Source organism: Dromaius novaehollandiae, chromosome 5 (assembly GCF_036370855.1).
Source record: "Dromaius novaehollandiae isolate bDroNov1 chromosome 5, bDroNov1.hap1, whole genome shotgun sequence".
NCBI lineage: Eukaryota > Metazoa > Chordata > Aves > Casuariiformes > Dromaiidae > Dromaius > Dromaius novaehollandiae.
Window position 1 is genome coordinate 27,377,871 of NC_088102.1, and position 15,921 is coordinate 27,393,791.

Here is a 15,921-nt window from a genome sequence, read left to right on the forward strand (position 1 = left end):
CTCGCGAGGGGGCGGCGGGGAGAGGCGGGGCTTGGCGGTAATGGCGGCCGCGGCGCGCGGCTCTTCTAGGCGCGCCGGCGGGACGTCTATGGCACGGGCTCGCCCCGCTGCGCCCTACCGCGGGACCGCTGCAGCAGCGCGCCGCAGCGCGCGCTGGCCCGGCTCTAGCGGGGACTCATGAATATTGAGGAGAGGTGATGAATATTCATGTCGTAGCGCCCGGGGGGCGGGGCGGGCGCAGGCCGGGCGGGGCCGGGGCGGCCGCGCTCATGGCGGGCGGCAGGGCCGCGGCGGGGGGCGACGGCGGCCGGTGAGAGGGGTCCCCGGCGGGGAGCGGGGAGCGGGGCGGGGGCGGGGCGCGTAGCGGGGGACGGGTTTGGGGGCCGGGGCCGGGGCCGCTTCCCAGGGACAGGGACAGGGTCTGGGGGGGAAGAAGGTCCGTAAGGGAGCGGGAGGGCTGTGCTTGCGACGGGCCTCCGGCACCGAGCCCCGCCGGAGCGGTTCCCGGGGAAAGGCCCGGCGGCCCGAGCCCCCGTAGGTGCCTGGTCCGCGGGGCACCGCGGCCCTCGGCGCGGCGGGTCTCGGCTCTGGCCTCCTTGCCCCGCCCGGGACGGGGACGTGGGCGCGGGGCTGCCCCGGCCCCGCGGGTGCTCCCCAGGCGAGGCGAAGCAGGGCGGCGCCCGCGGGAGCTGCCCGCTTCTTGCCGGCCTCACGCCTTGCTGTCTCCCGCCAGGCCGCGGCCCCAACTGGACCTGTTGTTCCTGCGGCGGTTCCTGAGTATCCAGGCCATCTTATTTCCCAGATGGCCCTCCCCAAACGTGCTGATGTTCCTGACCCTGCTCTGTGTTGCCTTGCTGGGTAAGACTAGAGCAGCAGAGCTGGGGGACTGCCTGTCACCTCTTTGCTGGAACGTGCTCCCGATTCCTCTGTGATCGCTCCTGATTCCTCCGTGATCGCTCCGTCTCTGCCGTGCCCCCTCAGTTCTTCATTTTCTCTTGGTGTTTTCTTGTTTCCTCCAGAGCAGCTGGTTATTTACCAGGTCGGTGTGATCCCCAGCCAGTACTACGAGGTCCTAGGGAACAAGGACTTCTCCGGGTTCAAAACGCTGACTGCCGTTGCTCTGATTCTGATCGTAGTCAACTCCACGGTAAAGCAGGCCAGAGGCTCCCTTGCCTTGCAGGGGGAGGCTGGGGAGGGCCAGAGGGGAGCACTCGGGAGACAGGGAGATGCTGTCATCAGAGGAAGGGAAGGCAAAAGCTGCCGGTGGTTCCTGGCCGGACCCCTTTGCTGAGGGATCTGGGTCTGCTCTTGCCCCATTCGGTAGCTGCATAGGGGATGGGTCACCTGAGCAAACTGTTGGTTTTTCTCATTTTGGGAAGTGCATGTTCTCCTGGCTCATTCGTTCCCATTTGTCTCCATGCCCTCATTCCAGCTAAAAAGCTTCGACCAGTTTATCTGCAACCGGATGTATGTGAGCTGGAGGAAATCCCTCACCGAATACCTCCACAACTGTTACTTCCAGGGCCAGGTCTACTACAGCCTGCACGTGCTGCGCGAGGACATCGATAATCCGTAGGCTGCTTGCGGCTTCTTTTGGCCTCTTTGTTGGCTTCTCCCAGGCTGCTCCTCACCTTTTCTTGACCTCTCTGTGTCTCTGGGTAGGGGCTTGAGCCTTAGAAGCTTTTTCCATCTAGGCACAAATACTCTTGTTCGCCTTGGGTGTAGGTGGTACATGGCAAGGCTGTACAGGGAACTCCCACGGCTGATGATTGTGATGATTTCAGGGGGCAGTAGGTGCCAATGTTTTTGTTGCAAGGAAAATGGAATCTCAGCAGAACATGGATCTAGCAATTTGTACAAAATGCACTGTTTGCAAAATCAGCCCTCATCACTCTGTATGTGACTTTGCAAAGGGCCTGGCTGGAGTCAGAGAGTGCTGCCTCCCTCTGCCTTCACCCAGCCAGTGTACTCAGCAGCCCCTGTTGTTCAGTTTGAGCTTCAACTAGCAGAGTCTCCAGCTGAACACGGTTTCGTTTTTTTAGTGTTTCTAGGGGGTTTTTTTGTTTTTCTTTTTTTGGTTTTGTTTTTAGTGGTTTCAGTAACCTGCAGGGAAAGCTGGGAGCCACATCCATGAAGAACTTTGTTTCACACTGGACAAGGGCTGCATTTCCTCTTTACTGTTCCCAGGGAGGAAATATCAGAGGTGACTTGAAAATTGAGAGAAGGAGGAGGAACATTCAGTCCTTGCTTGCTTATTCTAGCCCACGCTGAGAGCCCCTTCCCGTCCCACTGCAGCGGCTGCCTGCACAGCTGCAGCGAGGGGGAAGTTCTGCTTCTCGCACTGTCCCAGTTACTGCAGGGCTGCTTGTCTACCCAGGCTGGGTAGCAAGAGCTGAACACCTCCCTTCTTCACAACAGCATGCCTGGCCTTTTGGCCTGTTCTTGCACACAGGACACTGCTGTCATGGATGACCTTTAACCCTTCAAACTTGGTAACTATTAGACACGATGTGAGAGGTAGAGACTGGTATTTTTTTCTCCAGAGCTAAAAAAAGTTGTTATTAAATATTTGATGAAAAACTAGAAACCAGGGGAAAAGTTCTTCCAAGTTACATGGCTTTATACAGCTGTGTTGAGTCCCTGGGCTCCTTTTCCCTTCAGAGAACACCTGTGGTCTAGTCCCTTTTACTGCATTGGTGCTATCTCCCAGGAAGGTGACCGAGGCTGGGGTCACTGGCAGAAATGACTATCTTGCAGGGACTACTAGCTGTTGCCAGTAGTGGTGACTTCAGGAAACTGAAACAGCCCTTGGGCTGCTGCTTCCCAGTGCTCTTCGCTGCCTGTCCTTGCCCCTGCATCTTACCACTTGGTGGTTTGTGTGGCTGTGCAGTGAACTGGAGCAGGATATGTCATACTGTCACACTTTTTTTGGTGTCTGTATCATTTTTCAGCCAGGTCTGTTCCCTGGTTGCTTATGCTTTCCCAGCGCTGAGATATGGCCAGGCTAAGAACAAGCAGCTGGGCGCAGGGCGAACAGCAGGCGAGGAGCACTCCTTCTGCCAAACAGGAAATACAGCCTCGATGCTAATGCACTTTCCAGCAACTGTCAGAGTTACTTCCAACCTCATTAAGTGGCGATAGTATTTTGTGGTAGGACAGAGTTGCAAGGACAGGCTAAAGAGCCGTGCCTGTCATGAAGACATCCAGTGCTTCCCAGGCAGTGCAGCACATTGGTCAAGGCCAGAAGCTGCTGCACATGCATCTTTTCCTTTGGGTGGGAGAAGGGGAGGACAGAGGCCCCTCACCATGTGACAATGCTGCTCAGGTTTATTTTTAACCAGGGAATGTGTTCAGATTATGCAGTTAAATGTATGAGATAACTGGGTCTATCTGCTTTGCAGCAAGAGAGCCAGCTCTCCTGACCTTGGAGCAGACCAGACGTGTGGGATAGTTGCAAAGTATTTTTCATTACACCTTGCTTCTGCTCAAACATCCAGCCTTATTGTTTAGTGTCTTTTTTGCTGCATCTGCAAAAAATCTTATCTTAGATTTCTTGATGAGAGTTTTTTCCCTGCACCAGGCAGTTAGAGCATGAGCTAAGAGCAATGAAGTGACTCCCTGTTAGACAGTGCAGATCAAACTGGGTGTGAGAAGCACTGTGTCATCCTTTCTTCCCTTTCAGAGGAAAAGAGGAGTGGATTTTGAGTGACATCCAAACACTTGTGGCTCCTAGCAGGGCATCTGAGTTGATGTTTATATGTTATCATTGCATATTGCTTAATAATTCAAAGAAAGCAATATCCCTGCTGTGAATCTATAGTCTGAGTTAATTTATAACTTGATGGGAACAGTTACAAACAGTCCAGTAAAAGCAAAAATGATGACTATAAGGTCAGTGGGGTGGGAGATGCCCCCAAAAAGAGGCAGCTGTTCTCCTTGCTGGACTTTCCAGCATCCACAATTGAGACCTTTTTGTCTGTGCTTAGAGCATCAAAGGCCAAAGCTCTTATCCGTGTGCTCTGGACAGATCAGGCACAGAGGGACTGAATATGCTACAATCCTTTCTAGTTACCCCAAGCTCATCTTTTGCTAAGTAGAGTAGGAAAGGTTGGACTCCAAGGGTCTGTCACCCACATGCTGGCTGCTGATGGGAGAGGGAGGCTTGGTGCACTGCTGCCTGCTCTTGTGGGGTGGGGGTGGGTAAAAGCACTTTCTTCTTTGCAGCCAAGGGACCAAGGGGTGTTCTGTGCAGAGCAGAGGGACCAGCTACTCACTGGAAGGGTGGCTTTGATGGAGGAGTTTGCAAATATCCAACAGCTGGCTAAGGACTGGCTTGCACTCTAACTAGCCCCACTAGCTCTGGTACCTGGGATGCAATACCAGCACTGAAGGTTTTGGGGAGAGTCAGTGGTTTTGGTAGTATGGGGTGGGTACAGGAGAGGAGTAAGAGACAAGGATGCAGAGACCTTTAGCACATGGCAGGACAGGATTCTTGAGAGTGGAACAAAGGATTAATACAAGGAATAGGGTGAAGGTAACGAAAGGAACCGTTCTGCCTGAGTGTCAGAGAGGCCCTGGGGTGAGTCCTGCTGGGCCATGGAAATTGCCCCCAGTGGGGGCCATGGCAGTCATGGCTGCAGGTCACTTCCATGCAGGCTTGTCTGTCTTCACTCTATTCTAAGTGCAGGCAGCGAAACAGCTTGGGTTGTGCACTGTTGAGGAGTTACAACATCCTGCACTGACTGGTTCTTGTTCCTGAGCTTTAAGGGTGTCAATGCCTCTTTGTGTTGAGCAGAGACCAGCGCATCAGCCAGGATGTGGAGAGGTTCTGCAGGCAGCTCAGCTCCATGGCAAGCAAGCTCATTATCTCACCCTTCACACTGGCCTACTACACATACCAGTGCTTCCACAGGTAGGAACCCATTCTGGCTCTGCTTTTGTGCCTCTGGCCTGTGCTCTCTTTTGAGGCCTGGCATTCATATTGTAATTCCCCAGATGAGTGCTTGCGCATGTGGGTGAGGTGTCTCTGACTGCACCCCAATGGGCCTCTTGCCCCAGGGATGCTGGCGTATATGGTGTTGACTGCATAGCCCCTGTGAGAGGGAAGAGAGGCGGCAGCTGAGGGCTCTGGCTTCTCAAGCCCAGGGCTGCTGGAGTGACCTTTTGCTTGGGATGTTAGCTTGATCTCTCTTTCTCCTCCCCTGCAGCACAGGCTGGCTAGGCCCAGTGAGCATCTTTGGGTATTTTGTCACTGGGACGGTTGTTAACAAAGTGCTGATGAGCCCAATAGTGTCAAAACTCGTGCAGCAGGAAAAGCTGGAGGGGGATTTCAGGTGAGTTGCAGCAGAGCAGCATTCTCACTGCTTCTTCTGGTAGCTCCTGTGAGAGCTCCATTTTCTTCCCTGTTCAGTGCTATATGTGCATCTGCTCCTGTTCTCCATGGCTTTCCTGGTCCTCACGCTCAGTCAGCTGCCTGCCAGCTCAGAGAGACCTGCCTGCTCAATGTTGCCCCGAAGTCAGTGCCCTGTGTTGTGTTAGGCAGTGCCCTTGGTTCAGTTTCCTGGTCTCCACTGCTGCTCCTTGACTGCTCACTCCTGCTGCTGTTGCCTCTGCTGATGCATTGGATGTGCTGGAGAAAACTGCACATGAAGCATACTTGGGTATAGATGCAAGTTCACTGACAGAACCACTGCCAAGAAACCAGATGGGTTTCTGGTTCATTGCTTCATGAATGTGAATACCTAAAATGGCACAATCTCTCCATATGCTCAGCCTCTCCTCTCCTTTCCCTGCAGGGTTGGATGGGTGTGTGGCAGGGGCTATCCAGCTTTCTCAAGCTCAGGGCATCCTAGGATAGCAGCGGAAGGTGGTGTGGCACAGGGAGGCGGACTGAGCTTCCCAAAGGGAAGGGGTGTCTGAGGACTGAGAAGATATGCACAGAGAGCAGGTTGCTGAATGAGGTGCAGCACTGAGCTGGCCCAGAATGATGTCATGGTGTGCTAAGCCTTGTTCAGCACCTTTTGAACCTTTTGAACATTTCTGTCAAGAGATATGGCAGATCAGTGCTCTCACTGATGCAAGATGAGTGTCCTTTAGCAAGGACGTTGGCTGCATTCACTGAGGAGTTGTGCATGATCCTTATGATGTTTTTTTTTTCTGTTGTCCAGGTTCAAGCACATGCAGATTCGTGTCAATGCAGAACCAGCTGCTTTCTACAGGTAATTGGTGGGCATGTTCATTTCTTTATGTGCTCTTGGGGATCCTGCCAGGTTGGAGCATCCTCACTGTAGTCAAGTATTCCAGGGGAGTCAGAGTCCTTTTGCTGCTGCCTGAGCTTTCCTGTTCCCTGTGTCCTGCTGCAGCCACAGGGCCTCTGCAGGGTCATACAGCCTCCTCTCCCTGACACTGTGTTTGCCTTTGCGTTCTGTGCATTGTCTGCAGGAATAATTTCACAGTAGGTGGTGGCACTTAGCTTTTTCTCTCTCTCCCTTCCAGCCATCCCCAGAGGCCTGATACAGATTTGATTATGGCTTAGAGACCATTTCTGAGTTTTTACACTGGGCCTTACCTGAAAGATTGCTCAAGGTCTCCTTGCATCCTTTCAGTTCCCCTGGGAACTTTCTGCAGGTTGCTTCTGGCCCCATGCTGCTGCTGCTAACCTGCATTTCTTCTGCAGATATGTCAGGCTGTTGTCTTGCCTCCTCACTGCTGCTTGCTTTTCTTCTTCAGTCTTTGTCCTGACCCTCCCAACATTTTATTGGTATTCTCTGAATTCACACTGTGCTATTTACATCTGGCTGTTACTGAGGTTTCCAGAGTTGAGCGTGCTGTCCAGAGCCCAGCAGCACCTCACTGCTTCACAGTGCCCTGAAGTCTGTTGAGTTGTTGCTTGGAGCCTTTATGGTATTGCACAGAAAAGGCTAGAATCCAACAAAAGGGACACAGTTTTACTGTGACTTGTGTTGGAGTGCCCTGTAGGTCAGAGTCTTTGCTCCTCTCTCCTCAGAAATCTGCACTTGGCATGTATGTTGTGGAATCATGCTTCCAGGAATTTAAGGAAGCACTGGCTGCCATATCTCTGGTTCTTCCTGGCTATGATCTGTATTTGGCTCATTAATGATGTCATGATTGAGCACTTCAAGTGTTGTAGTGTTGTCCCCAAGGTAGTTTGATTATAAATCACTGATTTTATAGATATTTAAACTGGCAAGCAGGAAACTTTGATCTCAATAATTGAAATCAATCTTGTTTCGCATTGGCAAGTCTTAGTTCTTTCTTTGTGGGCTGGTTGATTCTTATTGGTTAGTGCTGATTTTTGTTAATCAAGAAGATACTGTAATTACTTGCACTTATTTAAGCTATAGTACTCTTCCTCACATTTTTGAAGCTTCTTATTCTGTTAAGTAGGAAACAGAAAATGAATTATTATGCTAGAAAATGGGGTTTCTTGCTTTAGTTTTATACAGTTCAGTAGTAGAAAAGCTTTGTTTGGTGGAAATCAGAATTTAATTAAAATGCATAAAACCAGACATTTTTCTATGTGTCTTAATTAAAAATAAAAGAATCTTTTGTAAGGGTTATATTCCTGGAATTCTGCGAAAGGAGGAACACTTGATGAATGGATATGGCTGGTTTTGATTGCCTGTCTTCTCTAGCTTGTAGAAGTTGTTGAAGCTTGTCCTCTTGTACTTGTCTAACCACAGATTGTTTCAGTAAAGGAAGAAACAAAACCTGAGCATTATCACCCTTTTACTTCCTTTGGTTTCTTAACCTTTGACAAACTTGCTTTAGAAGTGAAGTGAATGTGAGGAAAAGATGACAGCAATAAACAAGCTGTCTGCATCTGCAAAAGAAATAACAGCTACCTGATGCTGGTTTCGCACTTCAGCAGAAACCTGATCTCCAGTGCCTTGCCTGCAACTCTTCTTGTTCAAGGCTTTGTCCTTCTTTGAATGTTCAGCAGCAAATATTACTGCTCAGTACTTAACTGAGATGGATATCGCAAGCTGAAGGGCAATAACAGATGTCAAACTGAATTCTCAATGGATTTATTTTTCAGAAAGAAAATGTATTTAAGAACTGAGAATCTTTAAAAATCTTAACTTCTTGTATTTGTGAATCCTGTTTTCTGTCTCCTCAGGCCCTAGTGATTTCCCAGTTGTGTTAAGCACAGTGGGAGTATGCATGGGTGCTAGGCACAGGTGTATGGCAGGGTGGTACTGGCAATAGCTGCAATGGGAATTGCACTGAGTTCTGCCTATGTTTTGCCACCTGAGGGCAGCCCATCCCTTGCAAATGCGCAGGAGGAGGTGCCCTCCTTCGCTGAGGAGGTGGCTGGAAGCTGGGATCTCGGTCCTTGCAGCGTGCTCAGTGTGTGGGGGCGTGGGGGGGGGGGGCAAGGCTGCTGGCACTGCAGGCAGTGAGGCTGTGGGAGCATCTCCTCCAGCCTGGGCGGGTGGGGACACCCAACAATCTCTGTGGGGGAGCTCCTGGCAAAGGAGGGCTTTGGGGCTGGGATCACCCAGGCTGTTGGCTGTGCCCCATTGGGGGTCAGGCTGTGAGGAGGGCAGAGGACACGGATGTCCAGTCCTGCTCCCCTGGGCTGGGGGAGGGGAACAGGCAGCCTGTGGCTTCTTGCCACACAGGCAGTGTTGGCCTGCCTTCACCTCTGCGTTCCCTTCTGCCCTCTCTTTTCTGGCCCCAGCTGTGTGGCCATGCTCTGCCCTTTCTTCCAGCCAGGCTCTGCTGAGAAGGTGTGTGTAGCCTTGGCTGTGCTCTGCTTAAGGGCTGGGTGTTCAATTTCTGCTCAGAAAGAGCTGTTGCTTGGAAACTATGGTGCAGGCCCTTTCCAGGTCCCAGTCCTAGCGACCGATGCTTTTCCCCCATTGTGGTGGTCCCAGGAAGTCTGTGACATGTTGCAATCTTATTTTACAGGGCTGGGCGAGTAGAGCACATGCGCACAGACCGCAGGCTGCAGAGCTTGCTGCAGACCCAGAGGGAGCTGATAGGGAAGGAGCTCTGGCTATACAGTGAGTGGGGAGTTTTGGGGGTGAATTGGGGCGTGTAGTAGCTCCATCATGGTGGCCCACAGGCTTGGGAACTTGAGGAGCAGTGCTGGATCATCCTTTCCCACCTCTTTCCCCAGAGGCTTGCTGGTGCATGAAAGCCCTGAGAGTGAATGGAGGGTGCCCCCTGCCCTCTTGAAGGGGAATCCTGCTGTGAAAAAAGTCTGGTAGAGAGCAAAGCTGTAGAGGAACCAGCTAAGTTGGAGAAACCAAGCTCAAAAAGAGGAATATACAGGAATCTGCACTCTGTGGGACAGGCATTCAGTGGTCATGAAGAAAGGAAAGTGCTTGTGCTCTAGGGAGGGAGAAGATTCAGTATATGAGGTTCGGACCTCTACAGAGATGTCCTGTAGAGCCTGTCCCTTGAGCGTAGTTGCCACCTGAAAATCTCTTTTCTGCTATGGTCACTGGGTCCAGGTTTGTGGGTTAAATAGCTGGTGTCAAGACAACTCTTCCTTATCTCACCATCTTGGTGAGCTTCTGAGCACTATAAAAGGGGAAGAGCCCTGCATGCAGGTATCTCTGTGGGAGTTTGGGGGCTTAAGTCTTTCTGCCTCTCCCGTGCTCCAAGGCAGACTTTGTGACCAGATCTTCCTTTCTGCTTCCCTGCTCAGTGGGTGACTTTACCGCTGTTTCTTGGAGTCAGCTGGGTCCTGAAGAGTAGAAACAAGTAGGCAAAGTGGCTCTTGCCCCATCACGGTTCCCAAGCTATGTGTCTGGGTGATGTTTCCCCACTCTGGTGCCTTCCCCAGGGAGCTCTTTGCTTGGCAAGTGGGTTTGCACCCTGGTGCTTGTGCTCTGCTGTGAGATGGGTTCTTCTGAATGGGAGCATTGTGAAGGGCTGAGGCAGGACATGGGTCTTCCTCTGACTGGCCTCATGAGCTGCACTTTAGCCTGGGTGGGACAGAGATTCCCCCCTCCATCTCATTGTCTCCTCTCGATATGCTTCTACCCAGTTGGGATCAATACCTTCGACTACCTGGGCAGCATCCTGAGTTACGTGGTCATTGCCATTCCCATCTTTTCTGGGGTATACGGTGACCTCAGTCCAACAGAGCTCAGCGCCCTAGTCAGCAAGGTGAGTTAAGGGTGATCTCCCAGACTGGTCCAGGGAAGAATTGTGCTCTGTGGGTTGTGTTTACTATCTGTGCAGGTTACCCCAATGCCAGACATGAGCTAACCCCAAAGCTCGTGTCTGTATGTTCATGCAGCTGGACTCCATCATGGAGGGTGAGCAGGTGCTGAGGATGGAGGTTTCATGTTGGGCTGGTGGCATTGGGCCTGGCTGCATAGAGTGAATTCCAGGGTAGACTGTCCTTGCCCATGGTGGTGTGGAAATGGGAGCTTGGAGCCAGCTAGGGTATGATTAACCTGAGAGTGAGAAGTGTCAAGGATTCATCTGCATAAGTGTTTCCTATTCAGACCTCTGCTGTGTAAAAATGGAAAGTCAAAAAGCTCTGGCTTTCAGTGGTGTCTTTGGGGGACTGGACCTGCACTGTGCTGCATGTCTGGGTTCTCCTCTGGCTGCTGCCCATGGGGAGCCTGCAAGGCTGAGTTTGCATTTGCCTGAGAAACTGCTGGACGGGAGCCTTCACAACCTGACTTGTTTCCAGCTATTCAAAACTGCAGTGGAGAATACAGAGCTAAAAATAGCTCAGCTGGCATTGCAGGCTGAGACTCCCTGCTCTGAGCCATGTACAGCCCCACAGCAGAGGGGGAGGGCAAGACATGCAGGCACTCTGGAAACAGCATCCTGGGATAGGTGGGAGATGTGCCCCTCTGGCCAGAATTGCTGTGCTGGGCAGGGAAACCCTGCTCAGTCTTCTGAATATGGCCATCTTCTGTGTTCCCACTGCATGAGTGACTTCTCCATCCCTCCATCCTCCTGCTGCGACTGCGGAGCTGGCCAGATGTCTGGCCTCCTCACAGCTGCAGAGGAAGGGGCAGTGTCCCAGCTCAGCTCTGACCCTTGCTCTGGTATATGATTTCCCCCAGAATGCCTTTGTTTCCATCTACCTCATCAGCTGCTTCAGCCAGCTCATAGATCTCTCTACCACCGTGACCGATGTAGCTGGCTACACACACAGGTGAGCTTGTCTGCAGGCAGCTGTGTGCAGGAGCAGGGAGTGTGGGATAGATCTTGTTGCCCAGATCTGTGCTAAATACTTAAAAAAAAAAAAAAAAACAAAAAAAAAAAAACAAAAAAAAACAGTTGCTTCTAAGTGAGCATCGACAATAGTGAGTGCTGTGAGGAGGGAGGGCTGCTGGAGTCATCCTGGGCACTCATGCAACCTCTTGTTTGTCCAGGATTGGGGAGCTGCAGGAAACCCTGCTAAGCCTTGGCAGGAAAAAAAATGCTAACTACTCAGAAGCCAAAGACAGCTGGGACTTGGACAGGTGAGTCTCCCTTCAGCAACTTGCTGGCTTGCAGCTGCATGCCAGAGTGTGGGACCATCACTGGATGGAGGTGGCCCTTGGTGTCACAGCCCATTGCATATAGTTAGCTGGAGCAGGCAGTGCTGTGCTCACTGTGACCTGTCATTCCTGGGGTGTGTGGGACAGGGCTACTGTCACAGAGGCACAGGATGTCTAAGGTGCAGGGAAGGCGCCTGATCTTTGCTAGCCTCAGCGTGATCACTTACCCCCAGATCTCTCCTCCTCTGTCTTGGTGGTGGCTCAGCAGCAATCCTGGGGAGGACCCAGTGCCAGGGGACACGGCTTTCCTTCTGGAGCAAGTGACGCTGTCGGTGCCATCTTCTGGCAAGCTGCTCATCAAGGACCTGAGCCTCAGGATCTCACAAGGGAACAGTGTGATGATTGTGGGGAACACTGGCACTGGGAAGACATCTCTCCTGAGAGTCCTTGGTGGACTCTGGGAGAGCACGCAGGGTAAGGACTACCACTCTCTGTGGCACCCTCTTGCTTGGCCAGGGCTGCCCTTACTAAGTTTAGAAGGTGGCAGTGTGGGGTTGCAAGGCCAGTACCACTTGTGATGGTAAATGTGTCACTGGTACATTTGAGCCACCACTTCTCTGTATTGCATGCTCTGCTCTGGCTCTCATTGCTTTGCTGTGTTGCAGATCTGCCTTTTCTGGCATTTGTTGGCTAATTTGCAAGGCTCTCTATCACAGGACTGCTCAGGGGGTGGTGGGGAGTTGCCAGCTGGTGCTGCAGGCTTGGCATGAGTCTGTCTCTGTGCAGGGAGCGTCAAGATGCTGACCTGCTTTGGCCCTCACGGAGTTGTGTTCCTGCCGCAGAAGCCGTTCTTCACTGATGGAAGCCTGCGTGAGCAGGTGAGCTGGGGGCTGGCTCCATGGCCTGGCTGGCTGAGCTCAGCTGGAGGCTCTCACAGCTCCTGACCGGGGGCCACATCAGGCCTCTGTGAACCTCTGCGCTGCAGAGAGGCTGGCAAGAGGGGGGATGCACGTGGCTGCTTCTTCCCTCGTGCCTGAGTTTGGACAACCACTGTTGCATCTCTGGTGAACTGTGTGTCCAACTCCCTCTGACATGGCTCCTCTTCTTCTCTTAACCAGGTGATCTATCCTCTGAAGGAGATCTATCCAGTTTCAGGTGTGTGGAAATTCATCAAAGCAATTAACCAACCGTGTGGTCTCAGCTCTCACTGTCCTGTGCCCAACCCAGTTTCTCTCCTACCATGCCCCATCAGGAGTGCTAATCCATTTCACCTTTGTTGCTCTCAGCTTTTTCCTGGAAGATTTAACTTTTTGCAGCTTAAGATCAGCTCTGTGTTCCCTCCCTCTCAAGGAGAATATATTATCTTGATAGTATGAGATCAGGGTGGCTGTACTCTGCATGCTGTGCTACAGCGTGGTATATATTGAGGCACCCTGCTGCTTTCTGAACTTGCCGTTGGGTTACATCTGATCTGTCTGGTACAACCTGCCTTTGGGCAAGCCATGCTTGCCTTTATCTCATTTTCCATTCACCTTCATCTTTAACTGTTCCTTTTCTTCAAAAAGTGTCCTGGGGCCTTGCATACTGTCCTGGTCAGACTAAGTGGATCCTCTCTCTCCCCGGCCCTCTTCCCAAGCCAGAGATTATACATTTGATCAGAAGCTGCTGCAGTTATCCACGTTTAAGTTTCTCTCTGAGGGAAGCGCTGCTACATGCTGCTTTCAAACATTTGGGAGTTGCAGCCTCACAGAGAATGAACTGCAGCCATCAGATATTCTTGTCTCTTTAGTAGCTTCAGAGGGCCTATGGCCGATGCACAGCCCTTCTGCTCAGCTTCCACAGCTGATGACTGCACTAGCTCAGGCGTCTGTTATGCTCCCCAGCTGTTTCACCCTAGCCCTGGGTTTTCTCCTGTCCCATGTGGGGTCCTTCTGCTGGCTGTTCCCCATGCTCTGATCCTGTGACTCCAACACCTGCAGTGTGCAGAGCAGCCGGGCACAAGATAGTGGCTGATAGGCAGGGCCTTGGCAATTGAAGTCGAAAACCCTGCTATGACTCTTCCTTGCTGCTGCGGCCTCAGCACAGGTTGCCTCTGCTGATGCACTTTCTCCCCTAGGGTCTGCAGATGATGAGAGAATTGTGCAGTTCCTGGAGCTGGCAGGGCTGGTGAGTCCCTAGTAGAGTTGCTCTGTTCTTGCCAGATGCTGCCAAGGTGGGGGAAGAGGGGATGAGGTACTGAAGCAGCACAGCATGACCGTGTGCTGCACATGTGAGGGAATTGTTTGCAGCTGGGACAGGACTATCCATGGGATCAGCAGGGGAGGGGGGATATCAGAGCGACTTCAGATCAAGTGGGAAAAGGCAGAGCAGCAGGGAAGAGGTGGTTATGCCCAGGGCTGCGTCTGCTCTGGGCTGTGGCTATGTTCATAAGTCTCTGCTGTGCTCTCTGCAGTCCGATTTGCTGGCAAGGGCTGGAGGACTGGACCAGCAGGTGGATTGGAACTGGTAAGGGAGCTCACCATCTGTTTGAATTTGGATGATCCCTCTGGTTGGGAACATTTCTAAGCAGATGCTCATTGCTGCTGGACTTAGGACTATTGTCTGTGTCCAGATGTGCCTTGCAGGTGATGGGCACGATGCAGGGGCAAAGCCTTCATGCCCCGAACTTCAGTGCCAACATCACCAGCCATGCTGCCCTCAAGGCGACTGACTGTGCTCAGGGGTACATAGCCAGTCCCATGCTGCATCTGAGAGCCCGACTTGGAGGGGAGCTGCCCGGAGAGTGTGCATGTGTGTGGAGGGGGGAGCGAGGTAGGGGGGGTACACAGGGACAGCTGTTGCTGTGGTCTCTGACATCAGTAACCATAAGCTCTTTAGCAAACAAGCTCTCTTTATGGAGGAAGATTTTGAATATTGACCCTGCTGCAGGTATGATGTCCTGTCCCCAGGGGAGATGCAGAGGCTGTCATTTGCACGGCTCTTCTACCTCCAGCCCAGATATGCAGGTGAGTGAGTGATTGCAGGCTGGAGAGACTAGCAAGGCCTTTGGCATAAAAGGAAACGGGTAAAAAGACAGCTCATGAATTCCCTTCTCCTTTGCCAGGAGCATGTTTGGTCTTAGTCATAATTTTAGGCAGAGGATTTAGAGGTAAAAACATTTCATTATGTGTGTGGAGGGAGGTATATCAAGGGCCTGTGTAAAACATCCTGCTCTTATGTAACTAATAATTAGTGTTCCTCATCCAGGTCTGATTACAGCTGAAACAGCACCCCCTCAGCTTGCTCACCAGTTGCCATGTAAAGAAGTACGCATCCTAGCAAGCAGGGTGTTAGCTGCCATTTCTGACGTTTGTGAATCCTCGTGGGGTTCTGGAAACAGTCTGCCCTGGGAAATTTAGTTACAACACAGCAAAAGAAGACAGTGCTGTTCTGCACTGAAGCAGTTCTGAGAGATCACAAAAGCAGCTCCTGTTTGTAGATGGTTCTGATTCCTCTGCCCACTTAAATTGCTAGTGACTGCTGCAGGGTCAGGGGAGAGAGAGTGTTGGAGGAGTTGGCCTGGGCTTGTGGCCAAGGTTGGCCTTGTGGGCCAAGGTAGATGTGTGTGCTAGTGAAGAGAGCCAGTGTTATCAGCAAGTAGCCACATTTAAGTATCTCTCTTCCCCTGAAGCCTGCAGTACTGCTTTGTGCTGTCCTGGCAGAAGGAATTTGTGGATCAAAAACTAACACTTGTAGAAATGATGTAAAACAGATTAAATCTATCTGCTTCAGGTCTATAGTATTTTCCCTTAACTGAGAGGAAGCTGCCACAAGCTGTCCTGGCTCCTGCATGTAGGGTCCCAGCCAGAGGAGTGAACAGCCTGCAGTTCAGGCAGGGGCTCTGGCCCGCATCCCTTCTCTCACAGGACTTGGGAAGGTCACATCTTGGCCTTCTCAACCAAGGGGATGAGGCAGTGGCTGCCAGCCATTGAGGGAGGTGCATGAGGTGAACTGCACTGTGTGGGTGGACTTGAGGGCTTGTGGAGAAGGCCAGCTTTCCCGATTGGCTAAGAGCAGCTGTGTCGGCAGTAAATGGAGGACCTTAGCCTTGTCCTTACGTGCCTTCTACAGCTGCTGTTGGTGAGCTCTTGTTAGTATGCACAATATTCTTGGCAACTCTCCTGCCTGGGGTGGGGAAGAGATTACAGCCTGGAGGGGATGGGCTTTGTGGGGCTTACAGCTTTTCTCTCAGTGTTAGATGAAGCCACCAGTGCTCTGACAGAAGAGGTGGAGCACGAACTGTACCGTGTGTGCCTTCAGCTGGGCATGACGCTGGTCAGCGTGGGACACAGAGCCAGCCTGGAAAAGGTGAGATGGGGAAGCAGCACAAGCCTCCCTGCTAGTGGTGAGACAGGTCAGACAGCAAGGGTCCCTGATGAGTAGAGCGGAGTGAGCAAGGCTG

The 15,921-nt window shown here is 52.0% G+C and overlaps 1 protein-coding gene across 7 annotated transcripts in view; it reads left to right on the plus strand.

Moving 5' to 3' along the window:
- ABCD4 (ATP binding cassette subfamily D member 4) overlaps positions 1 to 15,921 on the plus strand; it is a 16,660-nt gene continuing 739 nt past the window's right edge. Inside the window, exons 1-18 of one of the 7 annotated variants that reach the window (XM_026120354.2) lie at positions 1 to 194; positions 734 to 858; positions 1,020 to 1,147; positions 1,433 to 1,572; positions 4,796 to 4,912; positions 5,208 to 5,333; positions 6,168 to 6,218; positions 8,935 to 9,029; positions 10,022 to 10,143; positions 11,061 to 11,152; positions 11,373 to 11,462; positions 11,746 to 11,954; positions 12,267 to 12,358; positions 12,599 to 12,635; positions 13,597 to 13,646; positions 13,933 to 13,985; positions 14,409 to 14,485; positions 15,712 to 15,827. In XM_026120354.2, the coding sequence (XP_025976139.1) occupies positions 178 to 194; positions 734 to 858; positions 1,020 to 1,147; positions 1,433 to 1,572; positions 4,796 to 4,912; positions 5,208 to 5,333; positions 6,168 to 6,218; positions 8,935 to 9,029; positions 10,022 to 10,143; positions 11,061 to 11,152; positions 11,373 to 11,462; positions 11,746 to 11,954; positions 12,267 to 12,358; positions 12,599 to 12,635; positions 13,597 to 13,646; positions 13,933 to 13,985; positions 14,409 to 14,485; positions 15,712 to 15,827 (1,737 nt within the window). In that variant the 5' untranslated portion in view covers positions 1 to 177. The other 6 variants (XM_064512326.1, XM_064512327.1, XM_064512328.1 and 3 more) reach the window with 6 other exon arrangements.